Raw genomic sequence first — 19632 nt, forward strand, 5'->3', positions numbered from 1 at the left:
AGCATGAGGACCTGTATATGGCAGGAATAGGTGTGTTTGTTTCGCCTACAAGCTTGTTCTGTTCTTGATGTAATTTTGTTTACTATTGTAAACCATAAATGCTAATTTTACATGTATTTTGATAAAATAATTTGTAACGTTGAATTTGCAGTTTTCACATAAATGAAACTCCTTTTTCTCAGTACCACTGTGGAAAAATTTCTGCTCCCTCTTTCCATGCAATCTCCTTATTTCCCTTATCTTCTCTGTCCCCCGCCTTCCTGTACCAAGATGTATGACTGTGTGGTTTATGTTCAGCATTTCAACTTCATTACAGCCCTTTCTTTGCCATGCGCTGTTGAGATGACTGATGCGTTTCAACATGTTACTAATTTGTGGCTTTGCATATGCTATGTACATTCATATATTTCTTGTTATTTATTCCAGAGATGGTGATGTTGCTGGAATGGTGGTCAGGCACCGATTGCACCCTCTACACTGACCCAGAGAGTTACCACAAGTATGGGAAGGAGAATGCCATCGTAATCCTTAATCACAACTTTGAAATCGACTTTCTCTGTGGTTGGAACTTTTGTGAAAGATTTGGGGTCTTGGGGGTGAGTTTTGTTTAGCATTTAAAATAAACTTCCTCCTCTTGGATGTGGAAAAAAACCAAAACAAATTCTTTGTGTTTTTGAAAGTTAACAGATCTGTGCTTGAATTTCACTCAGCCACTGTCCAGAATTAAGAGGGGTGAACGTAAAGCAATGCAGTGCAAGTATGTGGAATACTGAGACAGGTTTGCTTGTGCATTCACAGAAATTTTAAAAGCATTGCAGTTAAAGGTGATGAAGGAGATATATTTTTTTAACCTGTGAAGGTCATTACAGTTGTTTTTCTTTGTGTGCTTGCTAGGTAACTATTATGGTTCATTGTGCTGCAGAAAGATGAGCTGCTCTGTGATTCTTTCCCAGTAAATTGTAGAATTTGTTTGCTTTCTCCCGTGTAGTCTTACAGATCCACAGCTAGAGTTTGAATGATGTAGTCTCTGTCTCTGAGAATGAAACAGCTGCCATCTCAAGTGAATGCAGTAACCAAGTTATAACTAGTAAGACATGGGGGAGGAATGAGTTATCCATAGTTGAATACACTATTACATTAGGCTAGAAGTACGTGTGCATTTGTTTTCAGGGTTGTTTTTCTGTTTCCTCTCTCAGCTCATGGGGATGATTCAAGCCCTCCTCCTAAGCCAACTTGACTTAATTCTGTGGTGGTGATGACATTCTCTACCTACAAGGGATTTAGAGAAGAGTTCCTCCCTCCTAAGAAAGCAGACTAATACCTCATTTTGGTGGTCTTATGGAGCATCTTCTTCTAACTTTGCTGCTGGCCACCGTCAGAAGTCTTGAGCTTGGATTGTGTGAACCTACAACTTTTTGTGGCCTTTCCTTTGGACTTGTTGCATTTGCTGGACACTTAGGCACAACTCCAGTCACTTTCAAATTGTAATGACAGTCTGCTTAAAAAAATGAAAAGGGGCCTTGAAACTGGGGGAAAATGAACCTAAGCATTACAGGTCCTGCATATTACCAAAATGGCTGTTGGCTTCTGATTACTGAAGGGACAATTCTACCATCATGTCTAGGACTTGAGCACAGAGCTGGAGGACAGCATGAGGCAGCAGGATGTGCAGGGAAACCTGTTCCTGGCAGGCAGATGTATATGCCAAAAACATTCTCCCTTCTATGTGCTCTCATTATACAGTGGTGCTTTAGTATAGTCTATCTAATTTTGTAAGCCAAATGGCTGCAGTTCCCTAAATAAAGCTGTGTTTTAGAGGGTCAGGGGCTTCTTCAGAAAGAAATTTAGAAAATTAAAGGATTATTTCTGTACAAACTAATAGGGGCCTACAAGGTCAAAAATCTCTTGTTTTACATTGGTGCTGTGTGGTTGGATTGAATCTCATTAGCTTTAATCTTTTTTTTTTTTTTTTTTATAGTTTCCCAAGGTAATCAGGATTATGTTTTAATTTTTTTATGTTGTTCCCTATGCATAAGAAAACCAGCTATGTAGAAGCATAACTATTGAACAATTACTGTGCTGCACTAACTGAAAATAGTTTTTCCTTTTTTTTAGATGCTTACAGTTATTAGTCAGTTTGTATTTTTGCTAATCTTAAGATTTTTTTTAGAAACTGAGATATGCTCTTTTTTTTATAAACTATTTCAGTCTTGAGTAATGTACTGTGGTTTTACTTCCCAGAAACTGTTGCAGGAAGAAAAAGTTCCCATGTGCTCTCATTTGTGTAGATGTCTTTACACAGCAAAACAGTGCATTTCCCTGTTGGGGCAACCAGTTGAGCTTCATCTTAAGCCAGGTTAAAAAAAAAATTGAAAATGACACACAGTCAGTTTCCTGATTGGATTATCTGTATTGACCTACTGGTGCTTGGCTTGGGGCAGCATGGAAGTGGATAAATGTGTAGGGATGGGGGATGTAGCTTGGTTCGACTTTGTGCTGCCTTACATGAGTTTGCAGTGTGCGAAGCTTCAGGGTTTGGTGTGGCAGCACAAGTAGTAATGTAAGAACCATTATGCTGCGGGCTGGTGTTTGAGAAAAGGAGTTACAAGAAAAAGGCAGGTGTCCAGAGAGATTTCTTGAGTGGTGTCCCAGCCTCCAGCATTTTGTGGCTCAGGGACTTTGTGAGCTAGTGGGGTTTCATATTTAATGCCATTTAATTTTATACTTCATGAAATTTCTATGCAAACTTTAGGTATCTACCAGCATCTTACTAAGCTGATCTCCTATCTACTGCTGCTGGAAAGGAAATCTTGCACATGCAGCTGAAGTTACTGATGTGTAATTGTTCGCAGCACCAAACCTTAGAAGATTTTTTGGTGGTTGTTAGAAGAGGGAAGCAAACTTCACAAAAACTAGAAGTTGGCAGGGATTTCAGGCAAACCTATGTTCAGCCCAAACTGTTAATCACTTACATCTGTATTCCACTTGTGGGGTTTTTTTGTGATGGGATCTTCCTGTTTTGTTTTCAGTCCTTGACACCTGTCAGCCACACATATCCACCTCCCTTGTGCTGCCAGACCTCAGTGATGTGTGCAGGAGGGAGGGAATACAGGGGTGCTTGATGTAAAGTCAGCATCATGCTGTCATGGGCAGCATGAACATCCACGGGGACGGCTAAGTCCTGACTCTTCCAGACACAGGTGGCTGCAACAAACTGCGAGGGAAGGAGGAGCTGCGCTGCCAGCTTGGCTTTCTGTAGAGTTGGAAACAGCATAGCCCCAATAGGATGAAGCTTAGTCCACACCAGTGTTTCCTAATAAAAGGCAAGGCTGTTGTTATGATTGTGAGCCAGGGTGACTGTGATGGTTGTATTGTGGATGCTCTGCTCTTCTACCTCATGCTGGTGCAATGGCTGGGGGAGAGGCTGACCCCAGTGTCTGGTGTTGCTCTGTTGTGTAAAGACGTGGTCTTGGTGACAGGTCCCTGCACCCTGATGTGCCCTTCCCTTTTCCTGCCTGTGACATTCCGGTCCTAGGACTTACCTCCTTCTTAGTGGTGGACAGCCTAGCTACTGTATCAGCATTTAAACACATTAGTAGCATTTAGTTTCTTCAAGGTGTGTGCTAAGCATCCCTTTGAAAACAGACCCACTGGACACCAGAACCTGAATTAAGGAAATGGGCATGTTCTGAGGAGGAAGGTGTTATTTAGGACTTACACCAAAAGCACATTAATACGCTCCCTGTCAGGATTCACTGTACCCTTCTGCTTTGTTGCTTGATCTGACCAAGCAGTGATAAAATAGCTTTTTTTAGTAATTTTAGTAACCTTTTTTTCCTGAGATGAAGACATTTATATATTAGCAAAAGTTGCCTGCGTTTGAAAGCTAAACACGCTGGTTTATCTGTTCGTCTCCTGGTGTCTTGAGTTTCAAGTTATTAATGCTGGTGGTCTTTCTACCTTGGCAAAACATAAACATTTTTCTGAATGGCTCATTATATTGGCATCAAAACACGTGCATTTCTAAAAGAGGCCATAGTTGTTTATTCCTTGGCAGGGTAGACAAGGCAGAAAACCATTACAAAAAACTTAGTTGTTAACTATCTTGTTTGAAGTTTCTCATAAGAAATTGCTAAGCACGTGTAATAATTTTTAACCCTAACTCTCTGTTCCATATACCAGGAAACCCAAGTTTTATTTAAAAGTTGTTTATGCTGAAGCTTGTTGTTGGAAAAACTGGGCATGGCCTTAAATGTAGGTGTGAGAAGAGTCTTTTGTAGGTTATTGTATGGGACTGACAGGTGTGTGAACACAGTAGTTCATTTGTACGTTTTAATATATTAATAGATTTTAAACTAGATTTGAAGGGGGAAAGGGATAAAATGAGGCTTGCTAGAGATAAGCCTGGGGGTGGCATGCCAATATTTGAGGGACAGTGTGCTAGCAAGGTGCTTCGGTCTGCCATCTCAGTGGATGGACATCCATGTGGCAGCAAAGATGCAAGGTTTATCGATGTGTTAGAAACCACGGCAGCACCTGAGAATGGTCACGTAGGAATTAGGGCTTCTCTCCCAAAAAAGGTGGCAGGATCAATAGCCTAACTGAAGTGCATCTATACCAATGTATGCAGCATGGGCAACAAACAGGAGGAGTTGGAAGCTGTTGTGCAGCTGAAAAACTATGATACAGTTGCAGTAATAGAAACATGGTGGGATGACTCACACAACTGGAGTGCTGCAATGGATGGCTATAAACTCATCAGAAGGGATAGGCAAGGAGGGAGAGGTGGTGGGGTGGTCCTGTATGTTAGGGAGCGTTTTGACTGTCTAGAGCTTGGTAATGGTGGTGAAAGGGTCGAGTGTTTATGGGTAAGAATCAGGGGAAAGGCCAACAAGGCAGATATCATGGTGGGAGTCTGTTACAGACCACCCAGCCAGGATGAAGAGGCAGGTGAAACATTCTATAAGCAGCTGGGAGAAGTCTCACAATCGCCCTTGTTTTCATGGGGGACTTCAACTTACCAGATGCCTGCTGGAGATACAATACAGCGGAGAGGAAACGGTCTGGGAGGTTCCTGGAGTGTGTGGAAGCTAACTTCCTGACACAGCTGGTGAGTAAGCCTGAGTAAACTGAACCTGTTCTTTACGAACAGAGAAGGACTTGTGGGTGATGTGATGGTTAGAGACCGTCTTGGGCATAGTGATCATGAAACGATAGCATTTTTGATTCTCAGAGAAGGAGGGGGGGGTTAGCAGAACTGCCACCTTCAACTTCCAGAGGGCGGACTTTGGCCTGTTTAGGAGCCTGGTTGACAGAGTCCCTTGGGAGGCAGTCCTGAAGGGCAAAGGGCTCCAGGAAGGATGGACATTCTTCAAGAAGGAAATCCTAAAGGCACAGGAGCAGGCTGTCCCCATGTGCCAAAAGACAAACCGGCAGGAAAGACGACCGGCCTGGCTGAACAGAGAGCTTTGGCTGGAAGTCAGGAAAAAAAAAAAAGAGAGTTTATGACCTTCGGAAGAAAGAGCACACAACTGAGGAGGACTACAAGGATGTTGTGAGGTCATGCGGGCAGAAAATTAGAAGGGCCAAAGCCAAACTAGAACTTAATCTGGCTACTGCTGTAGAAGACAATAAAAAATGTTTCTATAAATACATCAGCAACAAAAGGAAGGCTAAGGAGAATCTCCATCCTTTATTGGATGCGGGGCTAAACATAGTGACAAAGGGTGAGGAAAAGGCTGAGGTACTTAATGCCTTCTTTGCCTCAGTCTTTAATAGTAAGACCAGTTGTTCTTGGGGTACCAAGCCCCCTGAGCTGGAAGACAGGGATGGGGAGCAGAATAAAGCCCCATAATCCAGGGTGAAATGGTTAGCGACCTGCTACAGCACTTAGACACACACAAGTCCATGGGGCTGGATGGGATCCACCCAAGGGTGCTGAGGGAGCTGGTGGAAGTGCTCACCAAGCCTCTTTCAATCACTTACCAGCAGTCCTGGCTAACCAGAGTGATGCTGGTTGACTGGACATTAGCAAATGTGACACCCATCTACTAGAAGGAGGATCCAGGGAACTATGGGCCTGTCAGTCTGACCTTGGTGCCTGGGAAGGTTATGGAGCAGATCATCTTAACTGCCATCACATGGCATGTACAGGACAACCAGGTGATCAGGCCCGGTCAGCATGGCTTTATGAAAGGCAGGTCCTTCTTGTCTAACCTGATCTTCTATGACAAGGTGACCCGCTTAGTGGAAGAGGGAAAGGCTGTGGATGTTGTTTACCTGGACTTTAGTAAAGCCTTTGACATCGTTTCCCACATCATTCTTCTGGAGAAACTGGCTGCTCGTGGCTTGGGTGGGTGTATTCTTCGTTGGGTAAAAAATTGGCTGGATGGCCAAGCCCAAAGAGTTCTGGTGAATGGAGTTAAATCCAGTTGGTGGCTGGTCACAAGTGGTGTTCCCCAGGGCTCGGTGTTGGGGCCAGTTCTGCTTAATCTTTATCAATGATCTGGACAAGGGGATTGAGTGCACCCTTAGTAAGTTTGCAGAGAACACCAAGTTGGGAGGGAGGGTTGATCTGCTCAAGGGTAGGAAAGCTCTCCAGAGGGATCTGGACAGGCTGGATCAATGGGCCGAGGCCAATCGTATGAGGTTCAGCAAGGCCAAGTGCTGGGTCCTGCACTTGGGTCACAACAACCCCATGCAGCGCTACAGGCTTGGGGAAGAGTGGCTGGAAAGCTGCCCAGCAGAAAAAGACCTGGGGATGTTGGTTGACAGCCGGCTGAATATGAGCCAGCAGTGTGCCCAGGTGGCCAAGAAGGCCAACGGCATCCTGGCCTGCATCAGAAATAGTGTGGCCAGCAGGACCAGGGAAGTGATCATCCCCCTGTACTCGGCACTGGTGAGGCTGCACGTGTTCAAATAACGTGTTCAGTGTTGGGCCCCTCACTACAAGAAAGACATTGAGGTGCTGGAGTGTGTCCAGAGAAGGGCAACCAAGCTGGTGAGGGGCCTGGAGCACAAGTCTTATGAGGAGCGGCTGAGGGAACTGGGGTTGTTTAGTCTGGAGAAAAGGAGGCTGAGGGGAGACCTTATCGCTCTCTACAACTACCTGAAAGGAGGTTGTAGTGAGGTGGGTGCTGGTCTCTTCTGTCAGGTGGCTGGAGATAGGACGAGAGGAAATGGCCTCAAGTTGCAGCAGGGAAAGTTTAGATTGGATAATAGGAAAAATTTCTTTACTGAAAGGGTTGTCAGGTATTGGAACAGGCTGCCGAGGGAAGTGGTGGAGTCACCATCCCTGGAGGTATTTAAAAGACTTGTAGATGTGCTTAGGGACATGGCTTAGTAGTGGACTTGGCAGTGTTAGGTTAATGGTTGGACTCGATGATCTTAAAGGTCTTTTCCAACCTAAACGATTCTATGATTCTAAATTATGGAATTGTTCATGTAGGCAGCCAAAACTACATTATTATTTGTATTTAACACAGCATCTTACTATATGCTTGGGCATACATCCTCTAAAATATTGCTGTGTTACCTTTCCAACATGGAAAAGTTTTATTCAATATGAAGCATTAGAAATTAGGAGCCTAACTAAATTTCTGGAACAATGGCTTTGGGGGACTAAAGAAATGTGTCTTTCCATCTTGATGTCCCAGAGACTATAATATGAAGGAGTGCTGTATTTCAAAAATAGAGGAAATGGAATCATCAAAAGTAAGTCAATGCTGAGGGCAGCCTGGAGAGCAAATAACTTAAATGGGAAATTGCTGCTGCTAATACATTGTTTGCAGCTACAATGAATTTGTTTTGAAACTGTGAAACAAATTTTGTTAGACATCTTCAGCTTGCAGGTTATTTCATTCTGTTTGTTGCATTTTGTGATCTGTTGATAACTGAGGCTGGACATATAAATCAAGATTTTCTTTCTGTGATAGTGTAGCTGTGAAAATGCATCTAAAGTAAGCTTGTAAAAATACTTTTTTATATGTGATGTTAGTGCAGTCATTCACAAAAGGAGAACTTCATGGGTATTTCCATCTGAACAAACTTGGCCAAAAGAAATTAACCTAGATCTAAATGCTATAACTGTAGACAAGTTGTCCCCATCCAGCAGTAATTTCATGAAACATCTGTTGGAATTACACAGTTCTGAGCACTGAAAATGTTTGACTTCCTTCAAGGCGGCAGCTTACATGGAATAAATCAGCACTTTTAAATGAAATTTATTCTGTTGAACAAGCTGATTTGAATGTTAGAGGTGACTGTCACATATTTACCAAAGCACTTTGGTAAAGGAAAAGTCAGTGGCCTAAGTCAACTAGAGCTGCATTTTTTCCCCCAGGTCTTTACACAGGAGCAGTGCACGTGTAGATAACGGAAACAGAATAGATTGTAGCTCTAGTTATTGTAAGAGAGATGGTAGCTTCTGAGGGGAGGCCTAATGTATTCCTCCCACACGAGAGCAGTCTTGCCAGTATAATGCACTGAGGAGTTTCCTTTCTCTAATTAGTTCTGTGTCACTAGCCTTCCTTCGACTCCTAGGATAGATGGGGTGCACAAAATAGCATAAGGTGATTTAGTTTCTTTTTATATGCATCTAAGGAGTCATACTCTCACGTGTCTAAAAGAGTGCTTTGAAATTTTAAAAATGCATCAGCACAGAAAATGGGTAAGAACATGCCCTGGGGAAGAATTCAAACATCTGTTCTGCTTTTGTGGTTATACCTGTGCTATGTGACCCCTTAGCTCACAACATCAATTTCTTTGTTTCAGTGGGGGGTGAGGGGGTGGCACCTTCTCTCCTGCCCCTTGTTTAACTCATATGTTTTTTAAAATGTGCAAAACATTAGAAAATAGCTATGGTGAAATAGTTACTTTAGCTTGCTTTTTGAACTAGGATTCCTGTGTTTTAAAGTCTGGGAGGAAGGACTATTAGATTGTCTTTTCTGACTGTCCTCTGGAGGCCTTGTACATCCTATACAGAGCACACTTGCATTTGTTTGTGGTAGGTCTTATGATACTGAACATTTACTGTAAATAAACTTTAAGACCATGGCTTTTTTTCTATTTTGGGGGGGTGACACTGTTGCTGTTTGCCTCATTGTGCGGTGGCTTGTGCTAGGCTGTGGCTGACGGCTGCCCTGGTTGTGGCTGAGGCGGGCAGTAGTTCCCTAAGGTTCTAGCCTTCCCTGCTCAGCTAGAAACACTTTCCATCTATCTGTTGGGATTTCCTGGGGCAAAGCCTTGGCTCAGCTGTCTTCCTCAGGCGTGTACAGGGAAGAGGAAGAGAAGAGCATATGAAGTGGTCTGCGTGCTTTGAATGGAAGCTACACTGTACATGGCCTACAACAAAAAAGTGCTCTTTGGAGGCTTTTAAAGCTATATGCTAGAACTGTTTACATTTATTTTGGAAACAAGAAAATTACTTGTATGAAGAGTAACTGAGAAAAGGAAAAACAGTAGTGCGGGAAAAAAACAGAGAGCTAAGGAAGGTGGTAGGAGGACAGCCTGTTTCTCTGTTGCCAGTATGGAGAGCTGGAAGAGGAGGCTGGGCTCAGCATTGCTGCTGCCATGCAATAGCGACTAACGTCCAACATGCCTTGAAATTGAAATGGCAAAAAGTATGCCAAATCCTACAGCTGCTCCTTGTGGGAGAGCTGGGTTTGGAGTCCTGATCTGGGCCCATCACTGAAATTCTCAAATGATCAAGAGGGAGTGCTTTATTACAGAGTGTTAAATCATTTGGCAGAGGTGATTTGTGCATTTTTAGAAATGGAATTGCCTCGTGTTGTCTTCTGCTCTGCTTCTGTGTAACGGTTGCTAGTGAAACTATGTGATGTGCACTTACCTTCCAGTCTTGCGAGCTTTTAGATAACTTAATTATTTAAGGTGTTTTCCTTTTCAAGGAAGGAGAGCAGATGAGAGAAATGAGCAGAGATAAAGAATTAGGTCAAGTCTCTTCCCCTAGTAACCAAATGAACAACAGTGATTAAAAAAATAACAAAAAACACGCAATACTTTCTGTTGATGGTAGGTAATTTCTGCCAGTAAATAATTCCTGCTAGTCAAATGCTATGTCCTGGAACCCATCTGCAGAGCACTTTGATGGGGTAGCTTATAAAGATATTATGGATAGAAACTGGACTGTAATCGCTCCATCTATCCTCTAAGAAAATGTCGCTGTTATTCAGGAAATGCTGAAGCAACAATTTCTATATACACACACACACACACGTGTGCCATTGTATTCATTAAATAACAAAGCGAAACATAAGACAGCTCACCAAGGTGGGCTGGCTTGGAAGGCAGGAAAGGAGCAAGTGGAATCAGTTCTCCTGCCCAAAGGGATGTCAGTCTGAGATGATCATGGAGTTAAGTTCTGGAGTAGGATTTGAGATTTGAAACTTGTTGAATGCTTGATAAACCATAGACTTCTTGTGGAGGGTCTGGACAAATCACTTCAGTGTCTGTCACACCTGTGAGACAGGAACAGTAATTTTTTTTTTTAAGTCCAGAAGCATGCTTTGAAAAGAAGTTCACTAGTGTAAGTATTTCTGCCCTTCCATAAACAAACCTAAACAGAAGTATTTTTATTGCTGGTGTTGTTTCTAGCATTGTCTAAGGTTTCTTCCATTGGTAAACCATGCGTATGCGTCAACATATTTTTGTGCAGCAACGGCTCTGTGACTCTACTTCTCATTCAGAATAGGTTTGGGTTTTTTTTGTCATGGTGAGTTGTCCCAGCTTTGGGGAGAAGTATAGCTGCAAGATACCTTAAAGGAACTTGTGTTGCCACTGTGAGGGTCTGCTTGAATTAAGAATTTTGTTTTATGTCGTTTGGGTCTTTTCCATGGATTTCTCAGTGTTTGAAGGAATTTGGCTTGTGTTTTGGGTTTCAGGGTTTGAGTAAGATAGACACACACACACACACACACATACATATATATATGTATATTTAATTCTGGAAGTCTTCTTTCATGCAGATATCTGAGATTAGATTTGACTGTTCTGTCATATGAGAAAAACTTTTTCTGCATTTTGCTTTTGCACTGGTGTTAAAACTGGGACCGGTCATTACGAATCAATATATTAGTGTCTAACTGTGCATGTGTCATACCCACAGAGAACTCTTAAGTGGTGTAACTCTGTTTTACTTGCTTTGACTCTGTCTTGCAGAGTTCCAAAGTGCTTGCAAAGAAGGAGCTCTCCTACATGCCTATCATTGGCTGGATGTGGTATTTCCTAGAGATAGTCTTCTGCAAGCGTAAGTGGGAGGAAGATCGGAAAACAGTCATGCAGAAGTTGCTGAATCTCCGGGACTACCCTGAAAACTTTTGGGTGAGTGACGACTAACAAGTGGAATGCAAGGTGCTGTAGTGCTTGGGAGGGATGCAGGGCATAGACAATATGTGATAGTTGCCAGGTTACTCCCGAGAACTTTGATTCATGAGCTTCCTGGCAGTATTAGAAGAGTATTCTCTAAGAAATGAATTCTCTCTTGAATTTCCCATGTAATAGTCTGTCTTGCCTGTTTTCTTTGCCTGTAGTATGGAGCCCTACAGATGTTACTGCAAAAATACCTCTACTGTGATCCATTCAGTAAACTTTGTGGTCCTCTAAATACAGGAGCTGGAGAGGGGTAGATGCAAGGGTTCACGGCAGTGTAACAAATGCATGTGACAATATTGTAATGAAACACATTAGCTGTATTCTTTACCTAAGCTCCCCTCTCACCTTAGATTGCTGAGTTCATACTAGTATTTTCCCCTTCCATTTCCCTGTGATTCTGCCATTCCTGTGAAGGTGCTAGGTCAGACATGGCCCAGTAGAAGTGGAAGCCACAGATAAGTACCTGGTCAGAGAATTGGCCCCTGGGGCTATTGCCTGTGTTACAGGGAGAGGATTGGTGTCACCTTCCAGTAACAGGAAAGTGTTACTTTTTGCATCACCATAATTTTTTAGTATTGAGCCTGCCTGGCATTTCCTGGTCTGGGAATGAAAAGCCTTTGAATTTTTTCTCTTCTCAGTAATCAGAAAAATCCTAGTTCTCATGAGCTGGTGATGGTGACAGAGGGATTCAGTTAAGGAAATGGTACCTTAAGCAGCCTCACAAAGGCCTACAGAAACTAATGCCTAAGAAGCAGTTTCCTAGTGTAGGTTTATATGCTGTATCTCTCATTCTCTGAAACAAAACTTTTTTTTTTTAATTGTCATTGATTTAAATGAACACTAAGCAATCATAATTAAGCTCGGTGCTTGGATAATGATTAAATGACTTCCAGGCAGGAGGCTGTCTAGCAAAGGGGCAATTCTTGGTTTCTAGTTCTAATCTGTCTCACAGGGATTTGCCTGTGCTCTGTGACTCTTAAAAGGTGTTGAATGCCTTTCTGTACACCTAGACAGTTTAGCACTAATTGGTGAGCACGAACTGCCACCTTTATATACTGCTGTGGAGGGATTACTAAGAAGGAGCTATACCTGTAGTAAGAGGGACACAGTTGACCACATGTGGGGTTATTGCAATGTGGAGTTTTAATTTGCCTTTGTATGGTGACCTAATGTCAAAAGGCACAGCAGTAGCACCTTGGAAGGTGGAAAGACAGAGCATGCTAAGTGGGCTAGAAGGATTTTCTCATCAGTTTCTGTATGTTTCACCTAGCTGTTTAACATTATGCATGTGCTATGTGAAATAAATGTGCTCTTAGATGAGCTGGAACTGAAGCTGGCTGCTTGGCTGGTTCTCTTCAGTCTCTGTGTCTTTGTTGGCTAAATCTGTGCTGTGCGTTATGAGGACTTGTGCAATTTGGCAATGCTTTCTGATGTGTTAGTTTGCATTCAGGCTTGGCAGAAAGCAGATGAGCAGGTGGTAAATCTCCAAAGATCTGTCTGCTCTCCTCTGCCTGCCAGTGGCAAAATTGTAATCATTTGTGTCTAAGCACTTCCACTGTAGAGTTCATAAGGGGATGAGGCTTTCAGTTGTCCTGCATCTACTGCCTTACATCTGTTACCAGCTCAGTCATTGGCGTCAAAGTTAGTCTGCAGTTGTCAGTGGTCCTCATGCCACAGTGAAAGCAAGCGGGTTGGAGTGAGGGAAAGCAAGCTAGGCACTGAAGCATTTCCTAGAAACGTGTTTGGTTTAGACACTTACCAGGTTTTATACCATGACACTCAAACACCTCACCATCAGGGAGAGATTTGCAACAGGAGGTATGTTTTGAGTGTTTTCTAACATCTCATTAGAGATGGAGTGACTCATTTAGAGAAATCAAGTCATTCTGATAGCAAATAGCAGAGCAGATGTTAAAGCCTAAAGGCTAGAGTTCAAACCAGAGGATGCCAAGTTGGATGGGTTGGGGCAATTGAGAGGCTTGGTTTTGGCTTTTTGGGGTAGGTTTTTTTTGACTCCAGGGCAATTAAATTACCTAAATGTGTATGTGGCTACACCTGTTCCTGCTAACAGTGTTCATTTGGGCAGTGTTGGTGCGAGTTAGAGAGGCCTCTGGTCAGGCAGATGTAGAAGACATGAGCTGCTGTCTAACTGTAGTTCTCTCTTGGTTTTAGTTCCTGATTCATTGCGAGGGCACAAGGTTCACAGAACAAAAGCACGAGATTAGTATGCAGGTAGCTGAAGCCAAAGGTCTGCCCAAGCTGAAGTATCACCTACTGCCACGAACAAAAGGATTTGCTGTCACCGTGCAGTGTTTGAGAAATGTAGGTAAGGAAAGTCACAAGGAACAATGCTAAATGGTTATTTTGTCTAACTGTTGTCACTTTGCCATGCTCTTCTTTTGCCTGTAGCATGTGTCCTAGCAGAAAAGCCCTGGGATCCTTTCTGACCTTCCTTCCACTAGCCTGTGAAAATTAAAGATTAGGTTTTACTAACAAAGTGCTGGGGCAACCTCATTATTTTTTTTATTTTTTGTTTATTTTTCTGTTACTGTGAGTCTGTATTGGGGTATCTCAAGTTGCATGTTTCGTACCTATTGCCAAAGGATAATATATCTTAGTATTTATTAAGAAATCCTATTCTAAATGAAGCAAATACATCACTAGAGAATCTGAGGCAGTGTGTCTTGTGGTAAATATCTGCCTCAAATAACACCAGTTTTAAATCAAAAAATATTCTGCTTTAAATTTCTGTATAGATGTACTCTCTAGTGGAGCTGGGGAAGGTCAGCAGGCCTTGGCTGAAGATACATGTAGGTGAAATTTATAAATAAATTATTTCTACATTATGGAACATGAGTAAGTTTTTCTTAGTTAATGTTGTTCTGAACTCCCCCTCCCCATTTTTTCTGATTACTTGCATTTGCCAACTTTAAAGTGACATCAGTGAGAATATGGCACACATGCCTTTGAAGTGATTTTCTTTGACTAATACAATCCATCAAAGTCTTCTGCTGTGTACTTCATGGGCAAAGGAAAGACAGTGCTAAGTAGCCATAGTGCTACGGTGTCTTTGGGGTTTGGTAGAAATCTGTGTTGTTAGAAGGCTGATATGTAAGAAAGACAAAGTCGTCGGTGGTTTAGAAGAAAATGTTCTAGCTTGACTGAAGTTAATGTCAAAACTTCTTTTGTCTTTGAAGACGTGTTTTCACGTGGCATATCTGGGATAGCTGCTGTAAAAAAAGCTTGGCAGTCAGCTGTCTTGCTATCTGTCATGTTTCTTCTACATATCCTCTTGCAAGTCAGGTAGATGGTATCACTGTTGTAGCTTGTCAGGCATCCACAACTTCCCACCCCCAAAATGGATAGCATAGCTTGGATCTTTTCTGATATGTGAAGTAATAGTAAGTATTTGCAACTGCCTTAAGGGCACAGTGTAACCTTCCCTTTTGTATAAGGGCGCCTGTTTTGCTGAGGGTGGGGGGTGGTACACTTGAGGCATTGAAGAAGAGCTGAGTCAAAACTCTGTGACCTCCAATGCCCTGAGCTGGGAGTCACGGACAGGTTATTTTGGTGGTGATTTTGTTCTTTTCACTATGTGTAAAGCGAGCAAAACAGTATGATTGTGGACAAGTAGCTGATTTGTGGGAAAATGTTTCAAAAGGAAACAATTTTAGGGAATCCAAGTGACATTTATAAAAAGTTTTAGGCATTCATATGACACACTACAGTAACACTTGTTAGGATCCTAAATATTTGAAATCCCTTCAGAAAAAGAAGACTGAGATTGCTGGATTATTTGTGTATTTAGGGAAGTGTGTGTCACTCCCTTAATCCAGAAGCTGTGACTTGCTAGATCAAGCAGGGTAAGGCTAATATGAAGGTAATATTTCCCTGGGAGGGTTCAAGGAGAAGCGCAGAGAGTCATAACTTCTCATAGATAGTTTTTGTTGAAACAGTATAGCTTAAAACCCCAACCAACAAACCTCTGAGGGAAACAGCTGATGACCCCAGATCAGTGTTGCAAATTCTTCTGGGTATGTTGCTTTACTTGCCTTGTCACTTTTTGCAATGAGAGGGAGATAATAAGCGTTACTGTCTGGGTTACTATATGTTTCTCTCCTATAGAGCCAAGGGGTACATGTGAAGAGCATTTGAAAGGCCTTTGTAAACAATTTCTTATTTTTAGAGTTCCTTGTAACATTAATATGTACAGGTAACAAGGAAGTCCATAAATGTTTTTTGAATAGAGAACGTGATGGAAGTCTGGTTTTGACAGTCCATAATCTAGAAATGTAAGTTCTGTCTAGAAATTATTCCTTTCTTGCATGAATATTGATAGGATTTGACCACTTATTACTTAATCTGCACTGACATTTGGTACGCACGTTATAAGCAGTAGCATGTTATTGTAGGTGTCAATATATGCAGAGGTATAGCCTCTGTAGTAATTTGGCCATTTTTTTTCTTTTGAATATTTACACTGGTAAATAATACTATTTGACTTGTTCACTGTAAATCAGTGAGCCCTGAGTCTCATTGTTATGCTCTGCCTTATAATGTGGCCCAGCAAGTGACTGTATCCCTCTATTACAGCCTCAAATTACTTGTTCCAAACAGCATCAGTGTGACTGTTGAATTGCTGCTGTGTCTGCAGAAGAAGCAATGGCAGTATGCAGATGTTCGTAACTTCAGTTCAGTGACATCTCTAATGATCTACAAGAATGACTCTTGCAGGCTGACCTGTCTGTCTTGCAGTACAATTCACATTCTTGTCAGTGGCCAAGCCTGCAGTGGGGTATCCCTGCATGTCTCTGAAAGTGAGAGACTGGTGCAGAGCTGCCTGAGCCCATTTTGGGGCCTGCCACTTAGGCTAATGCTCTTTCTGCTCTTCTGCAAGGGGTGGTGGGCCTGGCTGCAGTGCCTTGCTAAGGGAGATAGCTGCAGCATGACAGAGCAGTGAAGGCAAGCCAAATGTTTGGATCCAGTTCCAAGCTGGGTGTGACAGAGGTCAGAGTTTCCTTTTCCTCTGTTCTTCATTCCTCCTTTCTGACAAGGCTGTGATGCAACCTGTCTGAGGCTGTAGTACTATAGGACGGCTGGCTGGCTGGTTTCTGTGGCTGTAGAGGTAATTCACCCACAATAGCAGTCATCACATCTTGGTCCTTTTCAAAACTTTCTATCAACTCTTAATGCTACCTGGTGCAGTAGTTCTGTGCCTGTTGGCAACAGGCATTGGTGACATCAGTCTGGCAAGTCCACCTGTTTTGAAAAACTTAGCTTCAGAAGGAGTTTATTTAACGTGCATACATGGGAAACTGCCTCAATACCAGTGATGCCATATCTGTCAGCATAAGCAGATATATTTGGATAAAAATATCTTTCACACAAAATAACAAGCAAAGAACCTTCCCTCCTAACTCATTTCTTTCATAAGTGATAATGGAATTCTTTTCTCTTCAGAGACTTATTTTCACAAATTCAGATCTCTGCACACAGTTTGATTCTTAAAGGAGTGCTTTTAATATTTTTTTAACTTGTTGTGATAACAAGTGGCCATCTCTAACAGTTTGGTAGTACAGATGCAGCCGCCGGGAACTTCATTTTTAGAAGCTGTTTGCTGTCTTAATAAATGGCTGTTAGGTGGTAGAGTTTGCTACCTGTATTGTTCATGGAAGCAAATGAAAATACAGCTCTGTTTCTAAAACAGTCATCTATTACTTACAATAAAAATAAATGTCATAAATATTACAAAAGATATATTTAACTGTTACTTTTATTGCCTGGCTGTATATCAGACAGTTCCTTTCAGCTGTTTTGATTTAGTTAAGACTTGTATTTAAAAATTGGCCTCGTGATGGATTGTGGATAACTCCAAGTTGTCAGCCTTTTCCTCCAATGGTGCATGCTGAGAACTACTGTCTTAGAGGGAACGCATGAGAATAAATTCCAGGGTGATGTTCTCGTAGGGTTCAATATGACAGTGTTTGGGGGTTTTGCAATTACTTTTTTTCCCATGAGGTGCACTTCAGTCCTGGATTTTTTTCAAAGTTTAGTGAGGCTCCTGGTCATCCTCCTGAGCAAGCTACCAAGTTTGAGAGGATGAATGATTTTTGACCAAGATGACCAGAGCAATGAAATGTTAAATCAAAGGATTGTGTCAAGGTGGCTGTCGTACCAGCAGTACAGTGAATTCCACTGTCTTTTCCCCTCCCTTTCCCAGCCTTCACTTCAGATCATTTTGTGCTGGTATGAAGCTGTATGTAGGCATACTCGTGGCCTGTAGGTTGATTTGTTGGATGATCATTCTGGCATAATCGATGATGTCCACAAAATAATGCATGAAATTCAAGAGGACAGCTGAAGTAAGAAAAACCCTCTCTAGGTGTGTAATCCAAAGATTTCTTAGGTCAAAATTAAGAAATTAAATCTTAAATTCTTAAGTATGTAGCTTTCTGTCAGAATGCTGTACAAGGAGCCAAAAGTTAAAGATATAAAAAAAAAAACTGGGCAGAGATTAGAAAACAAAACAAAAAACCTAGCCTTTTTTGTCAGAAAATAGTAATTCAGCTGGAAGAATTTTTTTTTCAGTTATGATCTGTTCTGAGCCTTTGAAAAGGCTTCCAAATATTGAATTGTGTTTGTTTTTTTAATGAAGAAAATGTTTTAAGATAACTTCTTCGAGAAAATATTTGATTTCACAATTGAAGCAAAACTTCTCAAACACTGCCTAAATTAGTCTGAGGCAGTTGCAATGTTTTCAAGATACTGTGGAGTTTTTTTTTTTACGTGGTTTAGAACGTTAGATTTCTGGACTCTTCAGCTTTTGGATGAGAAAGTCATGAGATGTCCAGTTCTAATTATGTAACTACGAAATACACATTTAATGAAAAACAATTCCAGTGTGTCACACAGCATGCTAGTGCTGCTTTGGCTGTGGAAGCTTTCTGGCAAATTTTAATTCTGTACAATTTCTTTGTCAATTTCTTTGACAATTCTACTGTTGTTCTTTTCCTGCACTTTCAAAATGGAAAGTTTAAGTCTTCAGTTATTTTATATCGGGATATAACAGAGGTCTGTTTGCTCCTGCGTATGCTATCATTGTCTTGGATTTGGCACTGCCTTCGCACCAAAAGATTTCAATGTGATGTTAAAAAGAACTGGACTGAATATCAAACTACAGACAGTTACAAACTGGAATGGGGTATTTTTTCCCTGGAGTGAAGGAAAACTCTTGTGTGTGGCCATCAGCACATAAAGATATTCCTGATGAACTCTGCAGAAGTTTTTTCAGAACAGGAGAAGCATCTTCCAGTGTGTCTGAAGAAGCACCGAGTTCATACCATAACTTAAATGTAGACATCTTCTAAAAGATGAAAGAACAAGTGCTGCGTACATCATGCTTTCCTTTATTGCGTCCCTATTGTTATTAGAGTAATCTCAGGCTATTAAAGAATAAACTAAGAAGCTTACCCTGTATAAACCAAACTGAGCTCTTGTCTTCCTTCAATTACATTGGATTAGTAAATTAGAGTAGATTAGTAAAATCCTTCTACACTAAGAAGCTTAAAAATGGAGGTAGATAATTTATTCCAAAAAAGTAATTTCCTACTTATATTGTACAGGGAGAGTAGTGTGCTTGAAGCAGATTTTGGCTTATGTGTTGTAGTTTTGAGTTTGGGCTAAAAACCCAACTGTAGTAGGAAGAGCATAGAGTTGTTAAAGAGGGATATAGTCAGTATGCAGTGACAGGGTTTTGGCCTCTGTTTTCAGGATTTCCTTGCAGCGCTGAAGCCAGGCTGTTCTGTTCTGCGCTGTGTGTGAATTCTGTTTTGCAATAACAAATGTTGTGGTGAGTTTCTGGGGGCTGAATGTCGTGACCAAGCCATATTTAACTCTCGTAGCTAGAGAGGCTTCAAAACCAAAACCAAATCTGTTCTGTGTAATAAAAGACTTTCTTAGGTGGGTCAAGAGCTCTCACAGTAAAGGTTCATTGCAGTGTTCATTATTGCAAAACTCTAGAGCAGAAAACCTAAAATACAGCAAGCTACATGTGAAGTGCATGTTAGTCACACTTGTGACAAAAAAGAAAAAAAAAGTTGCGTTGCTGTCATTGATCTTAGAATTCATACCACGATGTACAATTAGTTTTCAGTGTCAGGAAAATTAATTGCTCTCTGGTGATTTTGTGACATCAGGAAAATAGCATCTCTAAGGACATGTTCAACTAAATTTTTTGAAACACTT

At 41.6% G+C, this 19632-nt stretch overlaps 1 protein-coding gene across 3 annotated transcripts in view; it reads left to right on the plus strand.

The window, feature by feature from the left end:
• Positions 1-19632, plus strand: part of AGPAT4 (1-acylglycerol-3-phosphate O-acyltransferase 4) — an 84140-nt gene that overhangs the window by 44330 nt on the left and 20178 nt on the right. For all 3 annotated transcript variants that reach the window (XM_030021435.2, XM_041125073.1, XM_030021436.2), the window contains exons 3-5: positions 427-596; positions 11176-11337; positions 13561-13714. In XM_030021435.2, coding sequence (XP_029877295.1) covers positions 427-596; positions 11176-11337; positions 13561-13714 — 486 coding nt within the window. The remainder of the gene's footprint in view (positions 1-426; positions 597-11175; positions 11338-13560; positions 13715-19632) is intronic.

Source organism: Aquila chrysaetos, chromosome 8 (genome assembly GCF_900496995.4).
Source record: "Aquila chrysaetos chrysaetos chromosome 8, bAquChr1.4, whole genome shotgun sequence".
Taxonomy (NCBI): domain Eukaryota; kingdom Metazoa; phylum Chordata; class Aves; order Accipitriformes; family Accipitridae; genus Aquila; species Aquila chrysaetos.